The 27,176-nt window shown below is 41.7% G+C and overlaps 1 protein-coding gene across 1 annotated transcript in view; it reads right to left on the bottom strand.

Annotated features, from left to right (window-relative positions):
- The window catches only part of LOC133806841 (myosin-12-like), a 52,847-nt gene extending 29,899 nt beyond the window's left edge, over positions 1-22,948 (bottom strand). Inside the window, 1 exon segment of the mRNA XM_062244928.1 lies at positions 22,902-22,948. Coding sequence (XP_062100912.1) covers positions 22,902-22,948 — 47 coding nt within the window.
- Between the last annotated feature and the right edge of the window lie 4,228 nt (positions 22,949-27,176).

Here is a 27,176-nt window from a genome sequence, read left to right as displayed (position 1 = left end):
TGAACATGTGCCAAAGACGATGGTTGGAATTGATAAAGGATTACGATTGTGACATCTTATATCATCCTGGGAAGGCTAATGTAGTGGCTGATGCATTGAGCCAGAAGGGCCCAGGATAGTTATATAGTTCGAGACAGATATCTGACAGATTAGCTGAAGAGATGACCAGAGCAAGTATAGAGTTAGTGGTTGGTAGGTTAGCCAGCATTACTCTTCAGTCAACGCTCCTTGAGAGGATTAAGGAAGCACAGGGAAGGGATCCCCAGGTAGTTGAACGTAGAGAGAATGTCCTAACTGGAACGACTATGGACTTCTCTATCTCAGAGATGGGCTTGTTGAAGTACAAGGGAAAGATTTGTGTTCTGATTGATCCAGATATTCGGCGAAAGATTCTGGATGAGTCTCATACCACCCCCTACTCTTTGCACCCGGGTACTATGAAGATGTACTAAGATTTGAGAGTTCTGTGTTGGCGGATAGGCATGAAGAGGGATGTAGTGGACTACGTGGCTAGGTGCTTAACTTGTCAATAGATTAAAGCTGAACATCAGAGGCCAACAGGGTTATTGCAGCCTCTAGGGATTCCCCAGTGGAAATGGGAGGATATTACCATGGACTTTGTGGTTGGATTGCCGAAGACCGTGGGTCAGCATGACTCAGTGTGGGTGATTGTGGACAGGTATACTAAGTTCGCCCACTTCCTACCTGTGAGGACAAGTTATACTATGGAGCAGTATGCTGAGCTATATGTGAAGGAAATTGTTCGACTTCATGGGGCTCCAAGGTCGATAGTATCCGACAGGGACCCCACCTTCACCTCCAAGTTCTGGGAGAGCCTGCAGAAGGCAATGGGCACACAGTTACAGTTTAGTACCGCTTATCATCCTCAGACAAATGGGCAATCTGAGAGGATGATTCAGATACTGGAGGATATGTTACGGGCCTGTGTGTTTGATTTTGGGGGATCTTGGAGTAAGTATCTCCCTTTGATTGAGTTCTCGTACAACAATAGTTATCAAGCGACTATCGGAGTGGCTCCGTATGAGATGCTGTATGGGAGAAAGTGCAGATCACCAATACACTGGGATGAGACTGGTGAGAAAAGATAACTAGGTCCAGAGATGGTTTAGAGGACCAATGAGGCAATTGAAAAGAGTAGAGCTCGTATGCTCGCCTCCCAAAGTCGCCAGAAGAGTTATTCAGATCTGAGACGTAGGAGCATAGAGTTTCAGGTCGGTGACCATGTGTTCCTTAAGGTTTCGCCCCTGAGAGGAGTGAAACGATTCGGTGCTCGGGGCAAGTTGAGCCCCAAGTTTGTTGGCCCCTTCGAGGTTCTAGAACAAGTTGGAGAGGTGGCTTACAAATTAACGATGCCTCCAGCTCTATCAGGGATTCAAGACGTGTTTCATTCATCCATGCTCCAGAAATATGTATCAGATACTACTCATGTGTTGAGCTATGAGAATCTGGAGCTGGATCAGGATTTATCATACGAGGAGAAGCCTGTTCAGATCCTTGATAGAAAGGACAAAGTCTTGCGGAGCAAGACCATCGCCTTGGTTAAGGTGCTGTGGAGGAACATCATGATTGAAGAGGCAATGTGGGAACTTGAGTCTGATATGCGGGAGCGGCATCCCGAGTTATTCAGGTAATTTCGAGGATAAAATTTCTGTAAGGAGGGGATAATTTTAACACCCCAACTTGCTAATAAGGTTTAGGACCTCGATTAGCGTGCCTGGAGGGCAATAAGTGAATTAACATGTTAATATATGAATTTAAATGAATATGTGATTAGAATGCATGTTTAGGTGGTATAAACATGCATGTGGGCCCCGTTTGTCTGTTAGGGGTACAATGGTAATTTTACCCCGCTGAGGGCATAAATGTGATAATTGTATTGTATGATTTGTACCACGAGTGAGTGGTGATATTATTGTGATGCATGTGCCTAGACGGTCCTAGGGAGCAAATTAGTTTAAAAGTCACAACGAGATTAAATACCCTGCTCGGGAGGAGCCTAGGGGTATTATTGGGAATTTTATACTTTGAGTTTGTGAGCTAATGGTTAGTGGTGATTGAGTAACTTGAGTGACCATTAGTAACCATTAAGAGCAATAGATTTTAGATGAGAAAGGTGGTAGATTTGTAGGAAAGGTGAAATGGAAAAAGTTCCCTTGAGGTTTAGTTAGGAAGAAATTACTTGGATGGGTAAAATAGTCTTTTGGCAGGGGTTTAGATACCTTCTGCTGAGGGAAAAGGTGATTCACGTTTTATACTTAGCCATATTTTGATCTTGCTGAAATTGGAAGAAAACCTAGAGGAGAAAAGGAAAAAAACTAAGGGCAAGAAGGAAGGGAAGAAGGGCAAATCTCTTGGGATCAACAAGGGGATTAAAGCTAGGAAACTTAGAGGAGTATTCAGCATATTGAGGTAAGGAAATTATGTGCATATGTTGTAAAATTCAGTTAAGAATATCATGGAATTGAGAATTGAGTTGTGTGTTTTGCTTGGTGAATTCTTGGGATGAATTGGGGATAGGTTCAGCTTGAGTTTGTGATTGAGTTTGGAATTTGATTGGGAAAGCAGCTCAAGGTTGAATTCTTGATTGAGGTAAGAGTTTTAAATATCTTTGAATTTTCGTATCTGATGTGGTTTAAGAATTTTGAAGCATGGTTTAAGTTTTTCAAGCTTTGGTTTAAGTTTTTCGCCTACTGGTTTAAGTTTCTGAAGTTTGAAACCAAAGTGTGGATTTTGGGTGTGATTGTGTGTTTGACCTTGTTGATGATGTTTATAGGTTGTTAAATGGTTTATTTGAGGTTTCAAAGTGGTTTTGGGGTTTAGGTATGTGTTTGGGTTGGATTGGAGGTGTTTTGGCTCGGGGAAAATCCAGAAATCTAGGTTCGTGAAGGGGCACCGCGGTCCTGTTCCTTGGTGTCGTGGCACAAGGCTGCATCAGGCAGCAGAGAAGTTACTGGACGTCGCGGCCCTTGAAGGGTAGTGCCGCGGCGCTAGGCTATTTTCTGGGTAGGGAATTTTTGCATTTTAGGGATTTTTCCCCGGGGGCTTGGGGGATGTTTCCGTTGTATTGTTTTGGGAAATTGGAGGTCCCGAGAGTACGGGATAGGTTCCGGGAAGTGGTTTTGGATTGGTTAGTATTAAAGGGTGTTTTATATGTGTTATGACTAGGTTTTCGGAGAGGCTCGGGATAGAGGACCATGCTCATGACTTTGGTGCATTGTAAAGCTCGGGATACAGGTAAGAAAACTATAGTACCCGTAGAGCAGGGCATGGGCCCATAGTGTTGTTGCAGGGCACTGCCCTAGATTGTACTATATGCTAGGACATAGCCTTGATTGAACTGTTATATGCTTGAATGTTGTTTAAGTTAAGCTATATGTGGTTATAGCTGAATGAACGGCAAAGGAGCCGAGAATGGCAAGGAGCCGGGAACGGCAAAAGGGTCGAGAATGGCGAAGGCCGAGAACGGCAGTGGGGCCGAGAGTAACATTTGGCACGCGGAGTGCATACCACCATGGTGAGATCCCAATGGATACATGGGATATCCTTACGGTGAGGACCGAGATCCCAGGCTTCGGTAATGCTTATGGGACGGCATGGTTGTAAATGTTTAGTCTGATGGACTATCTGTTTATCTGTGGATTATCTTATATAAATGGTTATATAATATGCATATGTTATGTGTTGTGTGAGTTTTCTTGCTGGGCTTCGGCTCACGGGTGCTCTGTGTTGTAGGTAAGGGCATGGAAAAATTCAACCAGCCATGAGTATGGAGAGCGTGGGGCGACGCGTACATGTTTATCCTGCCCGACTGCTTTGGTTGGGGCATTTTGAGAAATGGCTGTATTAAACTGTGATTTTGATAGTTAGTTATCTGTAAGCCTATTTTGAGTTGTAAATATCTTATAAACCTTACTTTGGGATCCCAAACGTTAGACACTTGGAATTTTCAATGAAGTAGGGTACTCTCAATGATTACAGCCTTAACTTTTTGTTTAATCACACTTTTGTTCTTAAAACCTCATTTAGCGAGATAATTGCACATTTTAAACTCACTAAGTAACGACTCTATGGTAGTAGGGCGTTACATTAATCCATCATATTTCTTTTATTTTCTTCAATTTTTTTCAGATCCTAACTCATTGTTATGGCTTTTTTTATTAGTTGTTTAAGTTTCTTAAAACTTAAGGTTTTGGGTAAGTTTATACTTTGATGGTTTAGTTCTCTTTTTCATCTCCTATTCTTTAGATACTCATGGTATTTACAATTGGTTTTAGGAGTGTTCCAATCCCATTCTTGTCTCCAATATCCTGGTGTTCGATAAGGAAAATAGGTTAGATTATATGTGTTTATATGCTATGATATGTGCTATGTACATATGCATAAATATGTTTTGTAGTCACTTGGGGCTTATAGTTTCTTAGACCGCAAACCCCAAGAATTTTATCATTATCGTGGTCTAGAGTTATGATTTACCCTACCTCGATTAGTATATTGAGGACCTAGATGGGTTATCATATACTATTTTTGTGATCTAACCTACATCTATTAGTAGACTGAGGACCTAGATGGTTTTATCACATGCTATGGTAATGAATTAATGGTCATTAATATTGCAGTCCTATATGATATACGTGTTTATGTCATATGTTTTATAGTATATTTTTTTATGATATAGTCTTATGATTTACGATATATGTTTTTAGTAGATTTTCCTTGCTGGGCATTAGGCTCATTCCGTTTATTTTAGATGGTGCATGAAAATGAACTTGGAAGGTGGGACAAATTTGTGGCAGCTTGGCATGTGTATTAGGGATGGAATTATTGAATGTACTGCTGGAAGATCGAGGATGACATTGTTTTCAAGTCTTTTAATTTAAGTTTTATGTATTTCTGCACTTAGTATTTAAATGATTGATTAAATTTTATGTTTTTATGTTTTATGTACTAAACATGGGTACCCATACCTTATTTTGTATTTCGTACTGTATTTTGGATTTTAATAAAGTTCTAATGCTTTATGTATGTATGCATTCCAAAATAGTAGTTATGTTTAGTAGTTTTTAATGGTCCAAGGTGTAGAATTAGTGGGGCATTACAACTAATGAGTCCCTCTCTGAATAGGTGACTAATGAATCACTCTCTGAATAGATGACTAATAAGTCTATCTCTGGATAGATGACTAATAATTCACTCTCTAAATAGATGACTAATAAGTCACTCTCTGAATAGATGACTTATAAGTCACTGTCTGAATACCACTATCTTTGGGGATCCGCTCCCTAAGCCACGTGACGTATTCAGTCACCTTAGCCTTTTGGCCCTGGCTCTGTGTAACTAGCCTTTAAACTAGACATGCGCTTTAGTTTTCTTCGACATCGAGGTCGGTCAAACATTTAATGCTCATGTTGATTAGATCTAATCATTTTTGTCTGTGTTAAACACATCAATCTCATTCTTGACTCTTAAGACAATACCATACGACCAGTGCTCAGTACCACCGCTGATCTTGACTGATAAGTCAAAGCTTCACGATCTATACTAAACACCCATGTCGTTCCCTGACTAATAAGCCAGTGCCATTCACAAGTAACCAAAGCTGCTATGCATTTACAATGCAATCAATGTCCATGTATAGAGCACTCAACATGCTTCATCAATAACCATGCATGTAACATATTGGGTGCAATTTTCTTACCTTTGGTTCGAGTGTGAAATAATAAAAGAACGACCCTTGAGAACGATCGGTCCTTAAGTCCCTTAGCGGTCACCTAGTCATAACCAAATATGAAATCCCATCAATAAAATAAATAATAAAAGGTTCATTGTCTAAAAACCCGCTTCCAGAACCTCGTATCGTACTAAAATGGTTAGTAGATTCGATCCTAAGCCTTAGGAAATGAAAACCCGCGCTTAAAACCCTTGAAAACCCATCCTGGCACAAAAGGGAGGGGTGGGTCATGACTTGTCCCCTAGGCTGTGTTGCGTCCCCAAGACAAAAACCCCTTTGTCTGGGATGCCAGGGGCGTGCCGCGACTTGAACCAATGGGTCATGACGCGCCTGCTAGACACAGGGGAGGCTCTAGAATGGGTTCAAGTCGCAACTTGACCCTGCAAACCCAACTCCCCTGCCTTTCTCTCAATTCAAATCCAGACAAAACCTCAACAAATCAATCTCACAATTAAAACCAAGCATCAACAGAACATATCCACCAGTTAAACAACAAAACCTAAGCCTTAAACCTCTCAAAAAATCAATATTTACCCAATTCCATGATCAAAACCTCAACCTTTAAACTAATCTTAAAAACAAAGTAAAAACTTGAAACTTGAACTGAAAACCTTACCTGAAACACAGAATTGAACCCTTTCCAATGGCTGAACACAACCCTATGCTCACAAGACTTAATCCTCAAGCGTGAATCATTAAGTTTGCTCCAAAATCTCAACCCGAGAGAGAGAGAGAGAGAGAGAGAGAGAGAGAAATGATCGTGAGTGAGAAAGAGAACCTCTGTTTTGCTGCCAAAAAATCTACAACCTTCTCACCTTAAAACATATCCCGTGGTCAAAAGACCAAATTGACCCTAGGGTCAATTAATTCCTTAATTGCCACCCAACAGTAAAACAATCATTTCCCATCTATCCTATTAATTATAATTAACGTCTTCCAATTCTTGCTATTCCCAATATTCTCAAATAATATTTCAATCATATCCCATTACCCATTCATTCCCGGTAATGTATTAAGCATCAAATTACCCGTAGACTAACCCCAAATATGGAAATTAATCTCGTTATGACCAAACCGCTAAGCTTGCAACCTAAGATTGTCTCATGCCGAATAGCTCAAAGATATCCACATTATGATGTGGTCTCACCCATAAATCACCAACATGCACATAAATATACAATTATGCTCTTAATAGATCAAAATTATGAAAATGCCCTTCTAATAAGAAGTGGGAAGTGGGCCCACATGCATGCAATTATCATCATATAATCCACATAATCATGCATTTAATCACATAATTAGTGTAACGACCCGAAATTACTATTAAGGCTTAAGGGCCTTGATTAGTGTGTGGGGAGGGCATAATTGGTTTATGTATGATTTAAATAATTAAATGCATGATTATGTGATAAGCATGCTTATATGATTATTTGGATATATGAGATGCAAGAATATGAGTATTAGTATACATGTAGGCCCTGCTTAGATTATAGGGGCATATTAGTAATTTTGGCCTGTTGAGGGCATAAATGTAATTATCTGTGATAAATTGTTGAGACCACATTATTATGTGGATATATTTGCAGCTGGTGACTCGAGACGATCCTAGTGAGCGATTTAGCGAAATAGTCACAGCGGGGACTTATACCCGGCTCGGGGGAGCCTGGGGGTATTTCTAGGAACTTGGGAAATATATTGGACACTATTTGACATTGAGGAAAAAAATTGGTGATTAATTAAGTGATGGGGTTTAGGCCGTAATTATTAGGGACACTCGAGGAATTCGTTGGAATTGAGAACAAATGACCAAAATGCCCTTAAAATGTTAAAGGGTTAGGTTATAATGGGAGGGAAAAAGGTCATTTGATGGCTAAAAAGAGGATAAAGGTCTTTCTGCCTTTTTAGACTTAGTGGGATTTGAAGAATATAGTAGAAATTGAAGGAAAAAGAAAGAAAGAAGAAAAACAGAACACATAGTTACCCCCTTTCTCTCCCACTTTGTTTGCCTTGTTCCTCACCATTTCTTGAGGATTTCTGAAGCTGTAACTCAAAGGAAGCTTAGGCTAGAGCTGGGACCTTGGTTCTTGGTGGAGCTAGGAGGTTCAGCTGGAGTTAGTGTTCAATTAAGGTAAGGTTTCTAGTTTTTTTCTGGGATTGCTGAATTCTGTTGTGTTGATCTTTGAATATGAACTTTGGATGGGGATTCGAGGAATTGAGCTTTGGGAACTGAGGAGCTAAAGGCTGGAAGGGCTTAGAGGGCAACCTAGGGTCGAATTCCCCATTAAAGGTAACAATTCTGGACTAGGTCATTTGAGTTTCTGGGTGGTTTCTGGTTTTTCTGATGAGTTCTTGAGTTTCAAACTCAATCCTTGTTGTTCTGTGTTTGATGGTGCATGTGGCCAAGTTTGATGTTTTTGGGCCATGTGGGATGAGATGTAGTGGATGGTAGGCTTGATTTGAAGTGTGGTTGAGGTTTGGAAGGGTTTTAGGGAGTTTTGGCTCGGGGAAATTTGAAGGAAGAACTAAGAGTGGTGTTGGTGCTGTCTGTAGCGCTAGCATTAGAGCACTACAACGTTATGGTTGGTTCAGGGTGGCATTTTTGTGTCTATCTGTAGCGCTGTAGTGCCCACTTTGTGGCGTTGTAGCGCTACCCTGCCTCCAGAAGTGGATTTTGGTTATTCTCTTAGGGTTTTTGACTTGGAGGCTTGGGGGTCGATTCCACCACCCCCTTTGGTGGAATTGGGGCTTCCTAATGGCTTGGGATTGGTCCCAAGGTTAGGTTATAGAATTGAATGTTAATGAGGGTTCTATGTTACGTTTGTGACTAGGTGTACGCTAGGGCTTGGACGGGATCATGCTCGAGGATCATTTCAATTAACCAAAACGCTCGAAATCAAAGGTAAGAAACTGCACCAGGTGATGTGATTATGTTGGGACTAAGAGTTCCCTATATTTGTATGTGATGTCATGAGATGGTATTATGCCATTGGGGACATGTGAAAAACGGCCTAAGAGTTCCGGAATCAAGATTTGCGCACAGGGCGCGGCTCAGCCACTGTTAGCTGAGGTTAAGTACATAATCATTATGCTCGGCCTAAGCGAGCCGGAGTCAGTGGGATAATCAAAGGGTGCGTCCTAAGGGTGTCGACCCTGGATTTTGATGTGATATGTTTATTGTTGTTTAAAATGATGATTGTGACGAGTTTTTTATCTAAATAACCGATTATTGGCTTGTAGGTTGGTATCATTGTTTATGTGAGTAATATGACCTATTATATATCTGATTGATGATTTGTGAATTATCTATCTGTTGGTTGTCGCTTATGTTATGCATTATAGTTTTCTTGCTGGGCCTTGGCTCACGGGTGTTGCGTGGTGTAGGTAAAGGCAAGGACAAGGTGGACCAGTCCTAAGTTGGAGAGCTCTGGGGCTAAATGTACATAGTCAGCTGATCAATCGCCACGACCGAGGATTGGTGCAGGGACATGAGAACCTAAAATGTCTATTTTGCTCTTAGAGTGGCCAGTAGTTGTATATTTCCTTTAATTTTGTAAACTTTCCTTAAACACTATTTCTTTTAGGATCCTATATATGAAATGTTTATTTGAATGAAATGTATCTTTTATGACCAAAACCTTTTAACCCTAGTTCATTTATGATTTCAGTAACACGTTTTTAACTAAATAACTTGATTAGCAAGTCTTGCACCTTTATAAACACACATTGTAACAGTCTTGGCTACCCAAGGCATTACAACTTGGTACCAGAGCATCCTAGGTTTAAGGGTTCCTGAAGACTGGCTGGACATGTACATTCGTCGCTAAAGAAAAGCTCGACTCAAGGTTTGGTAATTGTGTATGCATGTGTTATATGCTTAAATGAATGGAAAGAAATAAGAATGCTGATACCTGATTGATTAATAGGGAGCATGAGATACTGATAGGGCCTAGCCCTTGACTGTTGTGTGATGATATCGAGGCATGCTTATTAGCATTGTTGTGTATGTGAATAAATATTTGAATAAACTGTTATATCTTGATTGCTTGTGAATGATTGAATTCCAATGGTGGATTATTACCCTGCCATCATAGGCTGACTGCTGAGTCGTTGATTGCAGATTAACTTGGAAAACTATGCCTCCAAGACAATCTGTACGAGTTACCGATAGTAGGTCTGAGGCAAGGAATGATGACCAGGGCCAGACCCCTCTGCCAGTCCCTGAGAACTGGCAGTAGATTATGGCAGACTTGCAAGCTCGGCTTTTGAGCTAGGAAGAGCAAATCTGACTTTTGAGATAGCAGGCTCCGTCAGGGAGTGTTGCCCCTATTATGCCACCTGCAGTGGTACCAGTAGTACAACCAGCAAAGGTTGGGAACAGATGGGAGCCGTTGTATGAGCGATTCAGGAGACAGCATCCTCCAACTTTTAAAGGGGGGCCATATCCACTGAAAGATGAATAGTGGATAAGTATGATCACCGCTATCTTGGACTTTATGAAGGTAGAGGGTCATGATAGAGTGGCCTGTGCTGCATATATGTTGAGAGAGGATGCCCGCATCTGGTGGGAAGTGGCATCATGGACCAGAGATGTTACTACTTTTAGTTGGGAAGGATTTAAGGATTTTTTCAGCTAGAAATATTACAATGTTGCCATTAGGGCAATATGACAATTACAGAATATGCCCTAAAGTTCGACAGACTTGCGAAGTTCGCACCAGATCATGTGCCTACTGATGTAGCTAGGCAGGACAGATTTATTAGGGGGCTTGATGCTATGATAGCCCAAGATGTGAGGATTACAACAATTCCTGGGAGAACAACTTATGCCCAGGTTGTTGAGAAGGCTCTTATCGCTGAGGAAGCGGAGAACAAGATCTGGAGGGAGAGTGCGGCAAGGCGGGAGGACCGCAGGGCAATGCCTCCATACTCTGGATCTAGTAAGGATGGAGGCCCTAGTGATCTGAAGAGAAAGACCCCTGATGCTTTGACCGCTCCTGATCCTGATAGGAGAGGTTGAGGTACTCAGAGTGGTTGTCAGGGAGGCAGTGATTCATGGAGGAGCTATCCCGAGTGCAAGATTTGCAAAAGACGCCATCCCAGCGAATGTCGGGCTAAGGCCTGTTATGTGTGTAGGGTAGTGGGACACCTCAAGAAGGATTGCCCAACAATGAAGAAAGGGGAAATAGGGAAAGTGGACAGCTTGACTCCAGCTTGAGTGTTCACTCTAACGCAGGCCGAGGTCGAGGCTAGTCCCTCGGTGGTAACAGGTTAGCTTTCTAGTGTTGGCTCTCCTTTTACTACATTGTATGACCCTGCTGCTACACATTCATTTGTTTCTAGTAAGGTGATTGATAGACTGTGTAGAGACCTAGTGAGTATTATACTGTGGGGTTTGGGACTATATTGCCTACAGGAGAACTGGTAGTTTCTAGGAGGTGGATTAGAGCACTGCCAGTGATGGTTGATGGTAGGGAATTGTCAGTAGACTTGATTGAGTTGAGTATGGAGGACTTTGACATGATTTTGGGGATGGATTGGCTGGTTAGATAAGGAGCTACTATTGACTGTAGGAAGAAGATGGTGACCTTGGAGCCGGAGGGCGAGGATCACTATGTTTTTTTGGGAATAGTGTGTGGACCCTGCATACCATTGATATCAGAGCTGAGAGCCAAAGACTTATTACAGGGAGGATGTATAGGCTTTCTAGCTAGTGTTTTGGATACTACTTGGATGTTTGCCAGTAGGGCCAGAGGAGACCAGATTAGTTTGTGAGTTCTAGGACGTATTCCTTGAGGACTTACCAGGGTTGCCACCGCATAGGGAGATTCAGTTTGTTTTCAAGTTAACGCCAGGGACAGAGCCAGTGTCAAGGGCACCATATAGAATGGCACTGGCAGAACTAAAGGAATTAAAGATACAGTTACAAGAACTTTTGGATTTAGGGTTTATCAGGCCTAGCTACTCGCCATAGGGCGCTCAAGTTTGTTTGTGAAGAAGAAAGACGGGACTCTGAGGATGTGTATAGAATATAGATAGTTGAACAAGTTGACTATCAAGAATAAGTATCCTCTACCAAGGATTGGCGAGTTATTCGATCGGCTGCAAGGGAAGATGGTATTCTTGAAGATTGATCTTCGATCTAGTTATCACCAGCTGAGAATCAAGGACGAGGATATACCAAAGATGGCCTTCCGAATGAGGTATGGGCACTATGAGTTTGTGGTAATGTCGTTTGGTTTGACCAATGCTCCAGCAGCCTTCATGGACTTAATGAATAGGGTGTTCAAGGACTTCTTGGATCAGTTTGTCATTGTTTTCATCAACGACATTTTAGTGTACTCCAGTTCAGAGGCAGAGCACGAGTTTCATCTTCGACAGGTTCTGCAGAGGTTGAGAGAGCATCAGTTGTATGCCAATTTTAAGAAGTGTGAGTTTTGGTTACCAGAAGTTACATTCCCTGGACATATTTTTGGTGAAGATGGGATTAAGGTGGAGGCAGTTAGAGCTTGGCCGAGGCTAAGGAAGGCCTCGGAGGTTCGGAGTTTTCTCGGTTTAGCGGGTTACTACAAGTGGTTTGTGGAAGGCTTCTCGAAGATTGCGGCATTAATGACAGAATTGACACGGAATAATTTGAAGTTCGTCTGGTTAAATAAGTGTGAGAATAGTTTTTAAGAATTGAAGCGGCGACTTATTACTACACCTGTGCTGAGTCTTCCTTCGGAGGAAGGAAAGTTTGTAGTCTATTGCGATGCGTCGAGGTTGGGTTTGGGTTGTGCATTGATGCAGAACGAGAAGGTTATAACTTATGCATCATGACAACTGAAGGAGTATAAGTAGTTGTACCCTACCCAAGATTTGGAGTTAGCAGCGGTGGTATTCGCACTGAAGGTTTGGCAGCATTATCTATACAGGGAGAAGTGCGAGATATACACCGATCATAAGAGTTTGAAGTACTTCTTCACGTAGAAGAACCTGAACATGAGACAAAGGCGTTGGCTAGAGTTGGTAAAAGACTATAACTATGATGGCAGATGCATTGAGCCAAAGGGGCTCGGGACAGTTATTTAGTTCCATTCAAATATCGAGGGAGTTGGCTGATGAGAAGTCTAGAGCGAGGATAGAGTTGGTGGTGGGTCCTTTGGCCAACATTACTCTGCTGTCGACCCTGCTAGAGTGGATTAAGGAAGTTTAGTTGGTAGACGCTCAGTTATAGGAGGTTAGAGAGAATGTCTTAGCAGGGGTAGCTAAAGACTATTCTATTTTTGAGGTTGGTTTGCTATGGTATCAGGGGCGGATTTGTGTCCCAGCTGATGTGGGGATCAGATGATAGATATTTGATGAGTCGCATACTACGCCATACTCACTTCATCAAGGTACCACAAAGATTTATCAAGACCTACAGACGTTATCTTGGCGGCCCGAGATGAAGAAGGATGTGGTGGAATATGTGGCCAGATGTTTAACCTGTCAGTAGGTGAACGCTGAACATCAGTGACGAGCAAGGTTGCTTCAGCCTTTGGGTATTCCCGAGTGGAAATGGGAGGACATTACAATGGACTTTGCGGGAGGTTTACCCAAGACTGTAGGACTTCGTGGCTCGGTGTGGGTGATAGTGCACAAATACACCAAGTCAGCTCATTTTCTTCCAGTGAAGATTACTTATACAGTGGATCGGTATGCAGAGTTATATGTGAGGGAGATCGTACATCTCCATGGGTTCCTAAGTCCATAGTGTCGGACCAGGATCCTATCTTTACCTCCATGTTTTAGGGTATTTTGTAGAAGGCTATGGGGACACAGTTGAAGTTCAGCACGGCCTTTCATCCTCAGACTAATGGACAGTCTAAGAGGACAATTCAGGTATTGGAGGATATTCTTAGAGCGTGTGTGATCGATTTTGAGGGATCGTGGAGTAAGTATCTCTCATTGATTGAGTTTTCATACAACAATAGTTACCAATCAATGATTGGAGTGGCTCCCTATGAGATGTTATATGGGAGAAGATGTAGATCACCCATTCATTCGGATGAGATGGGTGAGAGGAAGTATTTGGGGTCGGACATGGTTCAGAAGACAAATGAAGCTATTGAGAAGATCCGATCTTGAATGCTCGCCTCACAGAGCAGACAGAAAAGCTACGCTGATCCTAAGCGTAGAGACGTGGAGTTCCAAGTTGGGATCATGTGTTTCTGCGAGTTTCACCACTGCGAGGGGTCAGGAGGTTTGGGAAGAAGGGCAAGCTGAGCCCTAGATTCATCGAACCTTTTGAGATCCTGAAAAGGATCAGACATGTGGCTTATAGGTTAGCTTTGCCACAGTCATTGTAGGGAGTTCATGACGTATTTCATGTTTTTATTCTCCGGAAGTACGTCTTAGATACGACACTTATGTTAAAATATGAAGACTTGGAATTGCAGACTGATTTATCTTATGAGGAACAACCGGTTCAGATCTTAGAGAGGAAGGAGAAGGTCCTACGAAACAAAACGATTCCTATAGTTAAGGTATTATGGAGTAATAGTAGGGTCGAGGAGGCGACCTAGGAGCTTGAGACCCTAATTATTCAGGTAAATTTCGAGGACGAAATTCTCAGGAGGGGATAGTAGAAATGACCCAAAATTATTATTAAGGCTTAAAGGCCTTGATTAGTGTGCCGGGAGGGCATAATGGGTTTATGTTTGATTTAAATGATTAAATGCATGATTATGTGATAAGCATGCTTATATGATTATTTGGATATATGGGATGCAAGAATACAAGTATTAGTATGTATGTAGGCCCTACTTAGATTATAGGGGCATATTAGTAATTTTGGCACGTTGAGGGCATAAATGTAATTATCTGTGATAAATTGTTGAGACCACATCATTATGTGGATATATTTGCAGCTGGTGACTCGAGGCGATCCTAGTGAGCGGTTTAGCGAAATAGTCACAGCGGGGACTTATACCCAGCTCAGGGGAGCCTGGGGGTATTTCTTGGAACTTGGGAAATATATTGGAGATTATTTGACATTGAGGAAAATAATTGGTGATTAATTAAGTGATGGGGTTTAAGCCGTAATTATTAGGGACACTTGAAGAATTAGCGGGAATTGAGAACAAATGATCAAAATGCCCTTAAAATGTTTAAAGGCTTAGGTTTTAATGAGAGGGAAAAATAGTCATTTGATGGTTAAAAAGAGGATAAGGGTCTTTCTGCCTTTTTAGACTTAGTGGGATTTGTAGAATATAGTAAAAACTGAAGGAAAAAGAAAGAAAGAAGAAAAAACAGAACACATAGTTAACCCCTTTCTCTCCCACTCTGTTTGCCTTGTTCCTCACCATTTCTTGAGGATTTCTGAAGCGTTAACTGAGAGGAATCTTAGGCTAGAGCTGGGACCTTGGTTCTTGGTGGAGCTAGGAGGTTCAGCTGGAGTTAGTGTTCAATTAAGGTAAGGTTTCTAGTTTTTTTCTAGGATTGCTGAATTCTATTATGATGATCTTTGAATTTGAACTTTGGATGGGAATTCAAGTAATTGAGCTTTGGGAACTGAGGAGCTAAAGGTTAGAAGGGCTTAGAGGGCAACCTAGGGTCGAATTCCTCATTAAAGGTAGGAATTCTGGACTTGGTCATTTGATTTTCTGGGTGGTTTCTGGTTTTTCTGATGAGTTCTTGAGTTTCAAACTCAATCCTTGTTGTTCTGTGTTTATGGTGCATGTGGCCAAGTTTGATGTTTTTGGGCCATGTATGTAACGCCCCACATCACTATGGTTGCTTCTTGGAATGACGACTGGCCCTACAAACCAACACGAGTCTTTCCAGCATGCTTTGTCCTCACTCGCACGCTTCCTGAGAAAACTTCCCAGGAGGTCACCCATCTTGAGATTACTCCAGGTCAAGCATGCTTAACTTTGGAGTTCTTAAGTGATGGACTACCGAAATGAAGAATCTTGTTGACAAAGCATGCTGTGTAGTCCATTTAAGCCCTCTTCAACTGTGTAGTCCCATACCTACACAGTCTTAGAATCATCACACTTGACCTTCCCAGGCAGTGTGGGATTGCACAGCTTTATCCGGTCTTTCCCTCTACGGATCACGGGATACTGACTGTCGCAATGTGGGATAAGATGTAGTGGATGGTAGGCTTGATTTGAAGTGTGGTTGAGGTTTGGAGGGGTTTCAGGGAGTCTTGGCTTAGGGAAATTTGAAGGAAGAACTCAGAGTGGTGTTGGTGTTGTTGTAGCGCTAGCATTAGAGTGCTACAGTGCTATGCTTGGTTCAGGGGGGTGTTTTTGTCTCTGTCCTTAGCGCTGTAGCGCCACCCTACCTCCAAAAGTGGATTTTGGGTATTTTCTTAGGGTTTTTGTCTTGGAGGCTCAGGGGTCGACTACACCACCCCGTTTAGTGGAATTGGGGCTTCCCGAGGGCTCGGGATTGGTCCTGAGGTTAGGTTATAGAATTGAATTTTAATGAGGGTTCTATGTTATGTTTGTGACTAGGTGTACACTAGGGCTTGGACAGATCGTGCTCGAGGATCATTTCAATTAACCAAAGTGCTCGGAATCAAAGGTAAGAAAATGCACCCGGTTATGTGATTATGTTGGGACTAAGAGTTCCCTATATTTGTATGTGATGTCATGAGATGGTATTATACCATGGGGACATGTGATAAACGACCTAAGAGTGATGGAATTAATATTTGCGCACAGGGCGCGGCTCGGCCACTAGTAGTTGAGGTTAAGTACATAATCATTATGCTCGGCCTAAGCGAGTCGGAGTCAGTGGGATAATCAGAAGGTATGGCCTAATGGCGTCGACCCTGGATTTTGATGTGACATGTTTATTGTTGTTTAAACTGATGATTGTGTGGATTATTGGCTTGTAGGTTGCTATCATTGTTTATGTGAGCAATATGACCTGTTGTATATCTAATTGATGATTTATGAATTATCTATCTGTTGGTTGTCACTTATGCTATGCATTATAGTTTTTTTATGGGCCTTGGCTCATGGGTGCTATGTGGTCCATGTAAAGGCAAGGGAAAAGTGGACCAGTCCTGAGTTGGAGAGCTCTGGGGCTGAATGTACATAGTCAGCTGATCAGTCGCCACGGCCGAGGATTGGTGCAGGGGTAGGAGAACCTAAAATGTCTATTTTACCCTGAGAGTGGCCAGTAACATGTTTCTAACTAAATTACTTGATTAGCAAGTCTTGCACCTTTATAAACACAGTGTAACGGTCTTGGCTACCCAGGGCATTACAATTATGGCCCTCCTGGCCCCCTCATCCAGGCATTAAGACACATTATGGAATTTTGGACATTACAAGTTGTCTCACAATCCTCCAACTATGATGTTGCACTGGGTTTCCTTTTTAGGAATAGTTGTTCCTCAGTTTGTTGTTGGTAATTTAATTATGATGATGAAGGTGATGGAATTTTATCAACTGTGAGTATCCTTCAAAACTTCCTTGCTCTGACATTTATAGTTAGTCATATAGTAATTTTCAGGTAAGGTTGCATTTGTGGAAACAAATACATTTTGGTCCTTGGGACTTTAGAAATAACCACCTCGTGTCTCTGGAGCATAGCCCACAAAAATGCACACTTCAAACCATGAATCAAGTTTCCCTGATTTAGGTCTAAGAACATGAGCAAGACTACCCCAAATGCGAAAATGTTGCAAACTAGGTTTGTTATCATTCCATAGTTCCCGTGGCGTCTTGCGTATGGTCTTAGATGGGACTACCTTCAAAATGTAAGACATCATTTAAAGTGTATATCCCAAGAATGAGAGACGAATTGAATAGTAACTTAACATAGACCTGACCATGTCCAAAAAGGCCATGTTTCTTCTTTCTGAAACACCATTTTGTTGTGGTGTTCCAAGTTCTGTGAGTTGGGATAGAATACTATGCTCCAACATGAAATCTTTGAATTCTAATGCAAAATATTCATCACCTCGATCTAATTAAAGTGTTTTACGAGTCCTACCTAACTTCTTCTCAGCCTCAGCTTTGACTTCTTGATACTTGCCAATGGTTTTTAACTTCCTAAGCATTAGGTAAGTATGACCATATATTGAGTAGTCATCAATAAAAGTGACAAAGTACTCATAACCCCCTCTAGCTTGTACGTATATTGGACCACAGACATCGTTGTGTACAAGCTCTAATGGTTCATTAGCTCTATTTCCTTTTACTGAGAAAGGATGTTTGGTAATTTTTCCTTCTAGACAAGACTCACAAATTGGAAGAGTTCGAACAGTTAGTTCTCTCAATGGTCCATCTTTTGTTAGCCAGTTTATTATGTCTAAACCAATATGACCTAGTCTAAAATGCCAAATATATATGTCATCCTCATTTGAAACCTTTTGTCTATTTTTACCTTTCGGTTTAGCAACTTTAAATAATTCAGAATTATTTAGAGAATGTTAATTTGGCTTGAGCATATACAGTCCGTTTGTATGTTCCGCTTCACAAATCTTGAAACCATTCTTCGAAATAACATTCACATGATTATCAAAATAAATATCAAAGGATTTTTCAAGCAACATAGATAAGGAAACTAAGTTTCTCGAAAATCTAGGAATAAAATAAACAATATTCAAAATAAGAAAATAGTTCCCAAAATATAAATAGACTATTCCCATTTCTCGTGCTGAAACAAGCACTCCACTTCCCACTCACATAGTCACCTCGCCATCAGCAAGTTCCCTTGATGACTCAAGTATCTGCATAGAAGAACAAACATGGTTAGTGGCTCCTGAATCTAAGACATAGGATGACATATCGTCTTCCACTATACAAGCTTCAAGTATAAGAAAATCAGATTTACAATTCTTTTTAAGCTTAACGAGATACTTTTTATAGTTTCTCTTCTAGTGACCTTCAACTCCATAGTGGAAATACTTTCCCTTTGGTTCCTTCTTTTTGGAGTTATTTTCATTCTTGTTATCCTTGTATTTTGGTGCCTTCTTGCCTTTCTTGGACTTCTTGCCCTCACTCTTGTCCTTGTCATTGTTCTTCTTCCTCTTCTTGGTTTTATCCTTAGAGGTTGAAGGTTTCTCCTCTGTCACATTTTCTTCTGCCTATTTGGTTATGGCTTTGTTAAGAGAGTCAAATGTTTGCAGTTCATTCAACAGTTGGGTTATGTTGAACTCCAACTTATTCATAATATAGTTGGTTGTGAACGTAGAGAAAGTGGGAGTGAACAATTCAAGTATGATACTTACTTGGGTACACTCATCAATGACAACCCCGTGTATTTTTGCTTCATGCATCACGTTAATCATGCTCATGACATGTTCCCAAACGAAACACCTTTTTTCATCTTACTGATCATGTACATTCTATAACCTCATGTCTTCTTTGATCAGATTCATGCCCAAACATGGCTTGTAGAGATTTCATTATCTCAAAAGCAGTTTCCATGGGTCCGTGCTTTGTTCTTAGAGCATCATTCATGCTCACAACCATGTAACACTTTGCCTTATTATTGGATTGAATCCAGGCATCATATTTGTCCCGAATATTTTTTGGGGCATTGGCAGTGGGCTCTTTAGGGCATTCCTCAGTTAGGACAAATTTATTGTTCTCACAAATCAACATCAAATTTAAATTCAATTTCCATCTTATACAATAGTTTTTCAAGTGATAGTAAAGAAGTTATAGGATTGTCACCGTTCGACAATAATGAAAGAAATAAAATACAAGAATATTATCATTTGAAAATAAATATCAATAATTTGGAAAGGAAATATGATGCATGAATCCAAGAATTAAAACACGTAAACTTAACATTTATTATTCCACGTTAAAACTACCGAACAAATAAAGTGCCGCCTTAGGTTCGGTCATGTTAATTTCAGATAGCTCATAAGACAATCTAATCTTTATTATTTAAAAATTAAAATAACTAATATTTTCACTTCTAGAAATAATGTACCATTGGTTTGTTCAAGAAACAATTACCCACTACAAAAGCTTTGTTGTATCTTTGTAAGTGTAACCCTTTATTTCAAAATTTATGACTTAACTTAGAGAGTGTCTCCTTAGGGTCGGTCAATCCTAAAATACATCACTCTTTCCTTTCTTCGTAAGAAGCCAACCTTGGTCTTAATATGACCAGAAGCCTTCCTTAGGGGGATAGAAACAAAGTCGCTTCGGCCCTAATCATATTTCATGGTGTTGTACTAATAATGGAGACCATAGGTCAAATTGAGATGTTGACCTTTTCCCACCTACTATTTTAGAATATATATGTTTATTTAATTATACAATTAATTATAAATTAATTACTAGTTTATTAATAACCCGATGAATGTACTCAATTACAAAATACATATAATTATAAAATATTTTCTTTCTACAATTAATGTGATCTAAATAATTACCCATTACATTCATTCCATTGTACTAAAACACCTTTTAAATGAAGTTGGTTTTCCTACAAGGCCTATATAAAAAAAATACTATTGCCTTTATTATTGTGTGATTTATCAATTTTTAATTAATTTAACACTTAAAAATTTACATGCAATTGATTTAACCAAAACAATTCATATAAACACTTAGGACAATCATATATAATCATGTTTCTAAAAGATGCATGACTAATCAAAACTGCGTGGGGTTTCATGAATGACATATTGTTGACGCAGTTTTTCGCCAACAATGTATTACGTAATTAGCTGGAATAAACTAGTGCTTAAGGGTAAACCGTAATAAGAATAATAACTCTTAAGGATGCTTAGAATGATATAGTAAGAACACTCGTTCCTTTTTTACGTTGTTCGGAGGCTAAAATCCCCGTAGTCCACGAGTCGATATTATTATTGTATATCTCTCTATATTTTGATAGAGTATTTGCATTCCACAAAAAAAAAACCCCCTTCTCTATCCAATGTCTTGGTATTTATAGGAGAACCATCCGAGGATAGGTGCAGGGGTCATCACGTGGATACCCATCCTATATGTGACCTGTCTTGCACAAATGATGAATATTACAATATATATTAAGGTATGGTCTAATCATTAGGTGAAATTGATCATGGGTCGCCTGGCATAATCGAACATGTGATGTTTGATCATGTACGTTTATGTTACGTGTACGAGAATTCAGGGATAACAGACATGTAATGTCTGACCACGCATGTTTATAAATAACATATCCAGGTTTATAAAGACTCCTGGACATGGTAGGTTGTCAGAGTACTACGACCTGAACATAACGCCAACTCGTGCCCAGGAGGCTGTATTTTATATCCATCTCCAGTTCGTGCCTTAATGCTTCGTATTCCTCAGATCGTGTTATTACCTGGGGAGTCGCACTGCCTTCGCAGAGGAAATATCAACTTGTGGGTCCCTTAGTACTGTTCTTAGCTAGCTAGTTGTACTCGAGCTACATAAAAGACCCGGGCTGAATATCAAGGCATACATTTGCCCCCTAAGTCCCTGCTCGTGTCTTATGACATCATTCTCTGACTGACACGGTGGGGACTATTAAACTTCTGTTGTGATTACCCATGTGGGCTCATTACTTGAGTACTGGACACATGGAACGTCATGATTGGCGTCTATTCGGGTTTCGAGGATTGCATTAAATGGCCTGGCCACCTTTTTTGCCGCCGTTTAATCTTTCGGAACATGACCCTCGCATCTCCCATTAGCTTGATCGGACGGTCCACGTTTCTTTAGGCCTATCACGTATAAATAGGGTTGGCGATTTTCAGCATTCATCACCTCTCATTTGAAACTTTTCCTAATTTTTTATCTTCTGGACTTCAAAAACCCTTCTTCCTTTTTTCATAAAATCCCTGAAATCTACCATCGAAACCTTCGGAAACCCAGTCACCAAGGACATCTTCAAGAACTCTCCTTCTACGTTGCTCATTCCTTTCGTCGAAGAACACACTGTAAGTTTTCTATTTTACTGGAAGTTTTCTTTTACTGGTTTTTGTGTGTTTCTCTTCTTTCTCTATCATGCTAATATGCACTTCACCATCACTAGCATTAGGCTATTCCCACACATTTTTGGTACATAGTTTTCGATTTAGATTTATTGAGTAGGTCCTAAAATATATCTAGGATTGTGATGTTCATAAAATGGGTAATTTTTAGAAAATACCCATTCGGCATGTAGAAGATGAAAGGTTTTTAGGGTTCGACACTAGGTTGCTTAGGGACTACGCTTCTTGGGCGGTTTTTCTCTAAACAGCTTCCCAAGGAGGGTAGTGGCCTAATTTTCTAACACACGAATCCCTAAATACCAGGGGTCTACTGGGAAACCTAGGCGCGTAGCATAGGTAGCGCGTGGAACCATATCGCGGGTTGAGGTTGAATCAGCTCGTGTGTTAGAATCCTTAGTCTTTGTTTGTGTATTTCTTGCCTGTAGAAAAATTCTACGTCACCCACTAAGAGTTCCATCGTTCTTGTTCGATAGGCGAGCTAATGGCACCCCAGAAAAGCACGCTAAAAAAGAACGTCGTTGGCTCGTCGTCCCAGCAAATCCACAAGGGAAAGGAGGTCATCCCTGATTCCCCCATTCCTCAATTCGGCCCTGTGGTGGAGAAGGAGGTCGCAGTCGAACCTGACGCATTTTTCATGGCCGAGAGGATAGTCTCCAAAATAACGACCCAAGGAAGGGTCAACAAGATCATGTTGTCCCATAATATCAAGGTTGGGAAGGGCGTTCTCATCGCCCGACCTCCCTTCGAGGGGGAGAGGGGTTGTGCACCACTCCAAGACGATTTCGCTGCCTGGAGTGATGAGCACCTAAAGGCCGGGGCCTTCCTCCCCCTTGATCAGTACTTCGCTAACTTCCTCAAATACATGAAGTTGGCGCCATTCCAGCTCCCCCCAAACTCAAACCGACTGCTGGTGGGGCTGAAGTACCTCTTCCTAAAGTAGATGTGGGATGTCCCCACCCCTGCGGATATCTTGTATTTCTTCTACCTCAAGGCTAGCCAGGATCAACGGGGATGAGGCAATGGGTTCTACTATCTGACCCGCTTCCCGAACTCACCCACAGTCAACGACTGCCTTGCCACCCCAACGACTCTTAAGATCTGTTCTTTATGTCGAATGGGTTTTGCAACTGCGAGCTCTGGTATTTCAATCATCCTTGTAAGTCTTCTTTCCTGTCTTAGCTCAAAGAATTATTCTTTTCATACTTGATTTTCTCACGTGTACGCTGACTGGAGTATCTTCGTGCAGCCATTTTTGCGAGGACTACCAAATCAGTGACCCTTGGGGGTTAATAGGATACCGTGGCAGGGCTTCCGCCCAGCGAGAAGGATTACTGCTAGCTCATGTCTGATGACACGATGCTGGCATGTAAATTAATTTCTGAAGGCCAGACTTTGACCTTGAGGAGGACGTGAGCTAATTTCTCCATAGCCCGTGAGCCAGTGCCCATTCCAGAGGGAGATGCTGTTGCCGATGACAACGAAGAGCAAGAAGAGTCCAAGTTGCTGCTCGTGCGAAAAAGGCGAGCTCCTGAGGCCGCTTGGAACCTTGACGTAGACTGAGCTTTATCGGGGGCAGCGACCAGTCCCTCCAGTCAAGGTAACCCATACCCTTTTAGGGATCTAGACAGGGCTGCCACCGACCTTAGGCTAGTTAGGTTTAACCCCAACCAGTTCATACATCGCCACCCTAGAGACCCTACCTATAACACACCCTTGCTTCAGTGTGTGGATCAATTAGTGCTACGATATGACATGGCCGTCCTAGAGGAACCGTAGTCGTAGACAACACTCTATCTTTTAGGTCAACCTTTTTCGAAGAGTATGGGACCAACTTTAGGTCGTGGGACTCCTTGCGCCAGGGGATTCTCACCCATGGACTTAGGCAATATGTAGAGGAGTCCAGCCCAGAGTTAGAACATGAGCCTAAACCTCCCCTAATCCAAGAAATTGTAAATCTAGGCTCTCCCTCTCCTGTAATGGTTCCGAGGCCGGAGGTCGTGGCAATAGACTCCTCCTCTAGCTCGGAGGGTAGGACTCTAATATCTTACACATGCATACATAATGTAGACTAATGAGTTTGTACACATACTGACGTACTTCTCATTCTTTTTCAGGTGAGGAGATAGCACATCAAGGGGAACCTGATATCTACGCGATGTTTCAGGAAAGGAGATCCAACTCGGGTCCCATTGTGAAGAAACTCCGGCCCATATCTAAGAAGACGCCTCCCCTGAGTGCAACTGTTTCCAAATCCCTGGCCAAGGGGAAAGGCCCGGGCTCGGGAGCTCCATCCACTGCAGCCCAGGAGAAGAGGGATCCAGCTGTACCTCCTCCTCGATTTCCCTCAGTCCCTGCTCGGGATCAAGGATCACCAACTGGTCCCCTAGCTCCGATAGTCCCTGCTGCCACCGTGCGCATCATGGTCAACACCTAGGATCTGGAGCAAATTCCAAACACTTTTCTGAGGACTGTCTACGAGACGACGAACCATGCAGTGGAGCATTTTTATAAGGCCAAGACATCGGAACTGAGGGCGATCGAGGAGAGGAGCCTAGAGAATGTTATCGAATCCGCTCTGAGGATGAACCTCACAGTAAGACAACTTTCCTTGACCTAACATATTATTTTTTATCTTTATCCTGGTATGTGCCTAACTATTTTCTTGCTTTTTGCAGGCAGTCTGGGCTCAACATCGCAGCATAACTCGGGCCAGGGCCAGGAATGACAAGCTTAAGGCCGAGCTCCAGACCACTCAGGCTGCCCTGACTGTGACCCAAGCTGCCCTCGCCGCCGCTCAACAGGGCGAACAAAGCGCCAAGGCTGCCCTGATGGTGGCTCAAGCAAGCGAGCAGGTTGCAAAGGCTGCCTTAACTGCAGATCAAGAGGGCGAGCAGGCTGCAAAGGCTACCTCGGCTGTCCTTCAGGCCGAGCTCGCGGGGGCCAAGGCCAAACAACTGGAGGCCGAGGCTGCTCTTCAGGAGGAAAAGAAGGCCTCGACCTCCTCCATGGAGAGCATGCTGTACCAATGTTGGGCCTTCAACCAGGATGGCCACTTCTCCTTCATGGCCTCCAAAGCGTTGGGGCACTACCTCAAGAAGTTCAAGGCTCAGCTTCAACAAGAGCTGTCGCCTGAGACTGGGGAGGCCTTTGCTGCTGGTGAGCAAGAGACCGAGGAGGTGACGTCCTCATAGCGGCCTGGAGGGTCTTAGTTTTTATTTGCCTTCATTTATTTTACATGTTATGTTTTTTGTAAACGTTTAGTACGAGGATATTTTCCTCGAGACAATTTATCTATAATTTTAGTATATATTTTTTATTTATTCCTTGATTTCCTTCTCATACTTCATGACTTGTACGTTTAAAACCTTAGGAAATGAACCTTAGGTCGAGATAGATACTTTAATTTTGGCCGTAAACAAAAATGATGATTTATATCCTACCTGTTAAGTATCAGGCCTTGGACCCGGTTGTATCCGGGGTTTTTATTTAAAATCTTAGTTCGCGTTAGTTTTATCGATACCTTGCTTTTTTATTTTATAAAAAGCTGGTTAATCAATTTTACCAACTTCTAAGTTTCAGAACCTGGTCGTATCCAGGATATTTAATTAAAACTTAGTTCGTGTTAGTTTTATTGACACCTTGCGTTTTTAAGAAAAAACACTGGTTAATCAATTTTACTAACTTCTAAGTTTCGGAACCTGGTCATATCCAGGATATTTAATTAAAACTTAGTTCGTGTTAGTTTTATTGACACCTCACATTTTTTAGAAAAAACACTGGTTAATCAATTTTACCAACTTCTAAGTTTTCGGAACCTAGTCGTATCCAGGATATTTAATTAAAACTTAGTTCATGTTAGTTTTGTTGACACCTCGCATTTTTTAGAAAAAACACTGGTTAATCAATTTTACCAACTTCTAAGTTTTGGAACCTGGTCTTATCCAGGATATTTAATTAAAACTTAGTTCGTGTTAGTTTTATTGACACCTTGCGTTTTTTAGAAAAAACACAGGTTAATCAATTTTACCAACTTCTATGTTTCGGGACCTCATTGTATCCAGGATATTTAATTAAAGCTTAGTTCGTGTTAGTTTTATTGACACCTCGCATATTTTAGAAAAAACACTGGTTAATCAATTTTACCAACTTCTATGTTTCGGGGTTATATGCCCCCTAAGTAATCAAGAAGTGAACTTTCTGGGTTATCTTTTACCAACGCTACCATCCGAACTAACACGCAGATGAAACCATACAAAGATACAAAAAATACACAATGACTCTTCTATTTCTTAAATTACAAAGCTTTTATAATTGAGCCTTACATAGACAGGTGGTACAATCATTGATAGTACTTTTTTAAGTGCATAGCATTCCGGGTCCGTGGAACTGTTTCTCCATTACGTCGAGCCAATTTGAAAGTTCCCTCCTGTATGACTTCCACTATCTGATAGGGCCCTTCCCAGCTCGGACCCAAGGCACCATCTTTGGGGTCCTTGCCTGCTAAAAATACCCTTCAGAGTACCAAGTCGCCTAAACCAAAGATACGCTTCTTGACCTTTGAATTAAAATAACGAGTGATTTTTTGCTGATAATGCGCGAGCCGTAGCTGCGAATCTTCTTGTTTTTCACCAATTAGGTCGAGGGATGCGCTGATTAATTCGTCATTTCTCTCCTGGCTGAAGGTCTGGAGCCTATGCGTGGTTATCTTTGTTTCGACAGGAAGGATGGCCTCACTCCTAAAAGTCAGGGAGAATGGGGTGTGCCACGTAGAATTTCGGTGAGAGGCCCGATACGCCCATAGGACCTGTGGGAGCTGCTCGGGACAGACTCCCTTGGCCTCGTCTAACCTCTTCTTAAGACATGCTTTGAGAGTTTTATTTACGGCCTCGACCAGCCCGTTGGCTTGCAGGTAGGCCACCGAGGAGAAGCATTTAACTATGCCGTGTCTTTCACAAAATTCGGTGAAGAGATCGCTATCGAACTGGGTTCCATTGTCTGATACAATAGTTTTTGGCAGTCCAAACCGGCAAACAATATTCTTGACTACAAAGTCGAGAACCCTTTTTGAGGTGATTGTTGCCAAGGGCTCCACTTCTGCCCACTTTGTGAAATAATCGATGGCCACTATTGTGTAGAAAACTCCTCATTTTCCTGTGGGCAGGGCTCCAATTAAATCGATTCCCCACACCGCAAACGGCCATGAGGATGATATCAATTTTAGTTCGACTGGTGGAGCTTGGGCGATTGTGGAAAATCGCTGGCACTTGTCACACTCTCGGACATAGAAGATTGAGTCCTTTGATAACGTGGGCCAAAAGTACCCCTGCCTTAATATCTTTACAACCAGGTTTTGCCCCCCAGCGTGATCCCCACAGAAGCCTTGATGCACCTCCTGCAAAATAGTTTTGGCTTTCTCTGGCAGAACACACCGTAGAAGAGGTAAGGAATGGCCATGTCGGTATAGCGTCTTGTCTATGA

The sequence above is a fragment of the Humulus lupulus genome, chromosome X (genome assembly GCF_963169125.1).
Source record: "Humulus lupulus chromosome X, drHumLupu1.1, whole genome shotgun sequence".
NCBI lineage: Eukaryota > Viridiplantae > Streptophyta > Magnoliopsida > Rosales > Cannabaceae > Humulus > Humulus lupulus.
Note: the sequence above shows the minus strand (reverse complement) of the source record. Positions and strands in the feature narration are given on the sequence as shown.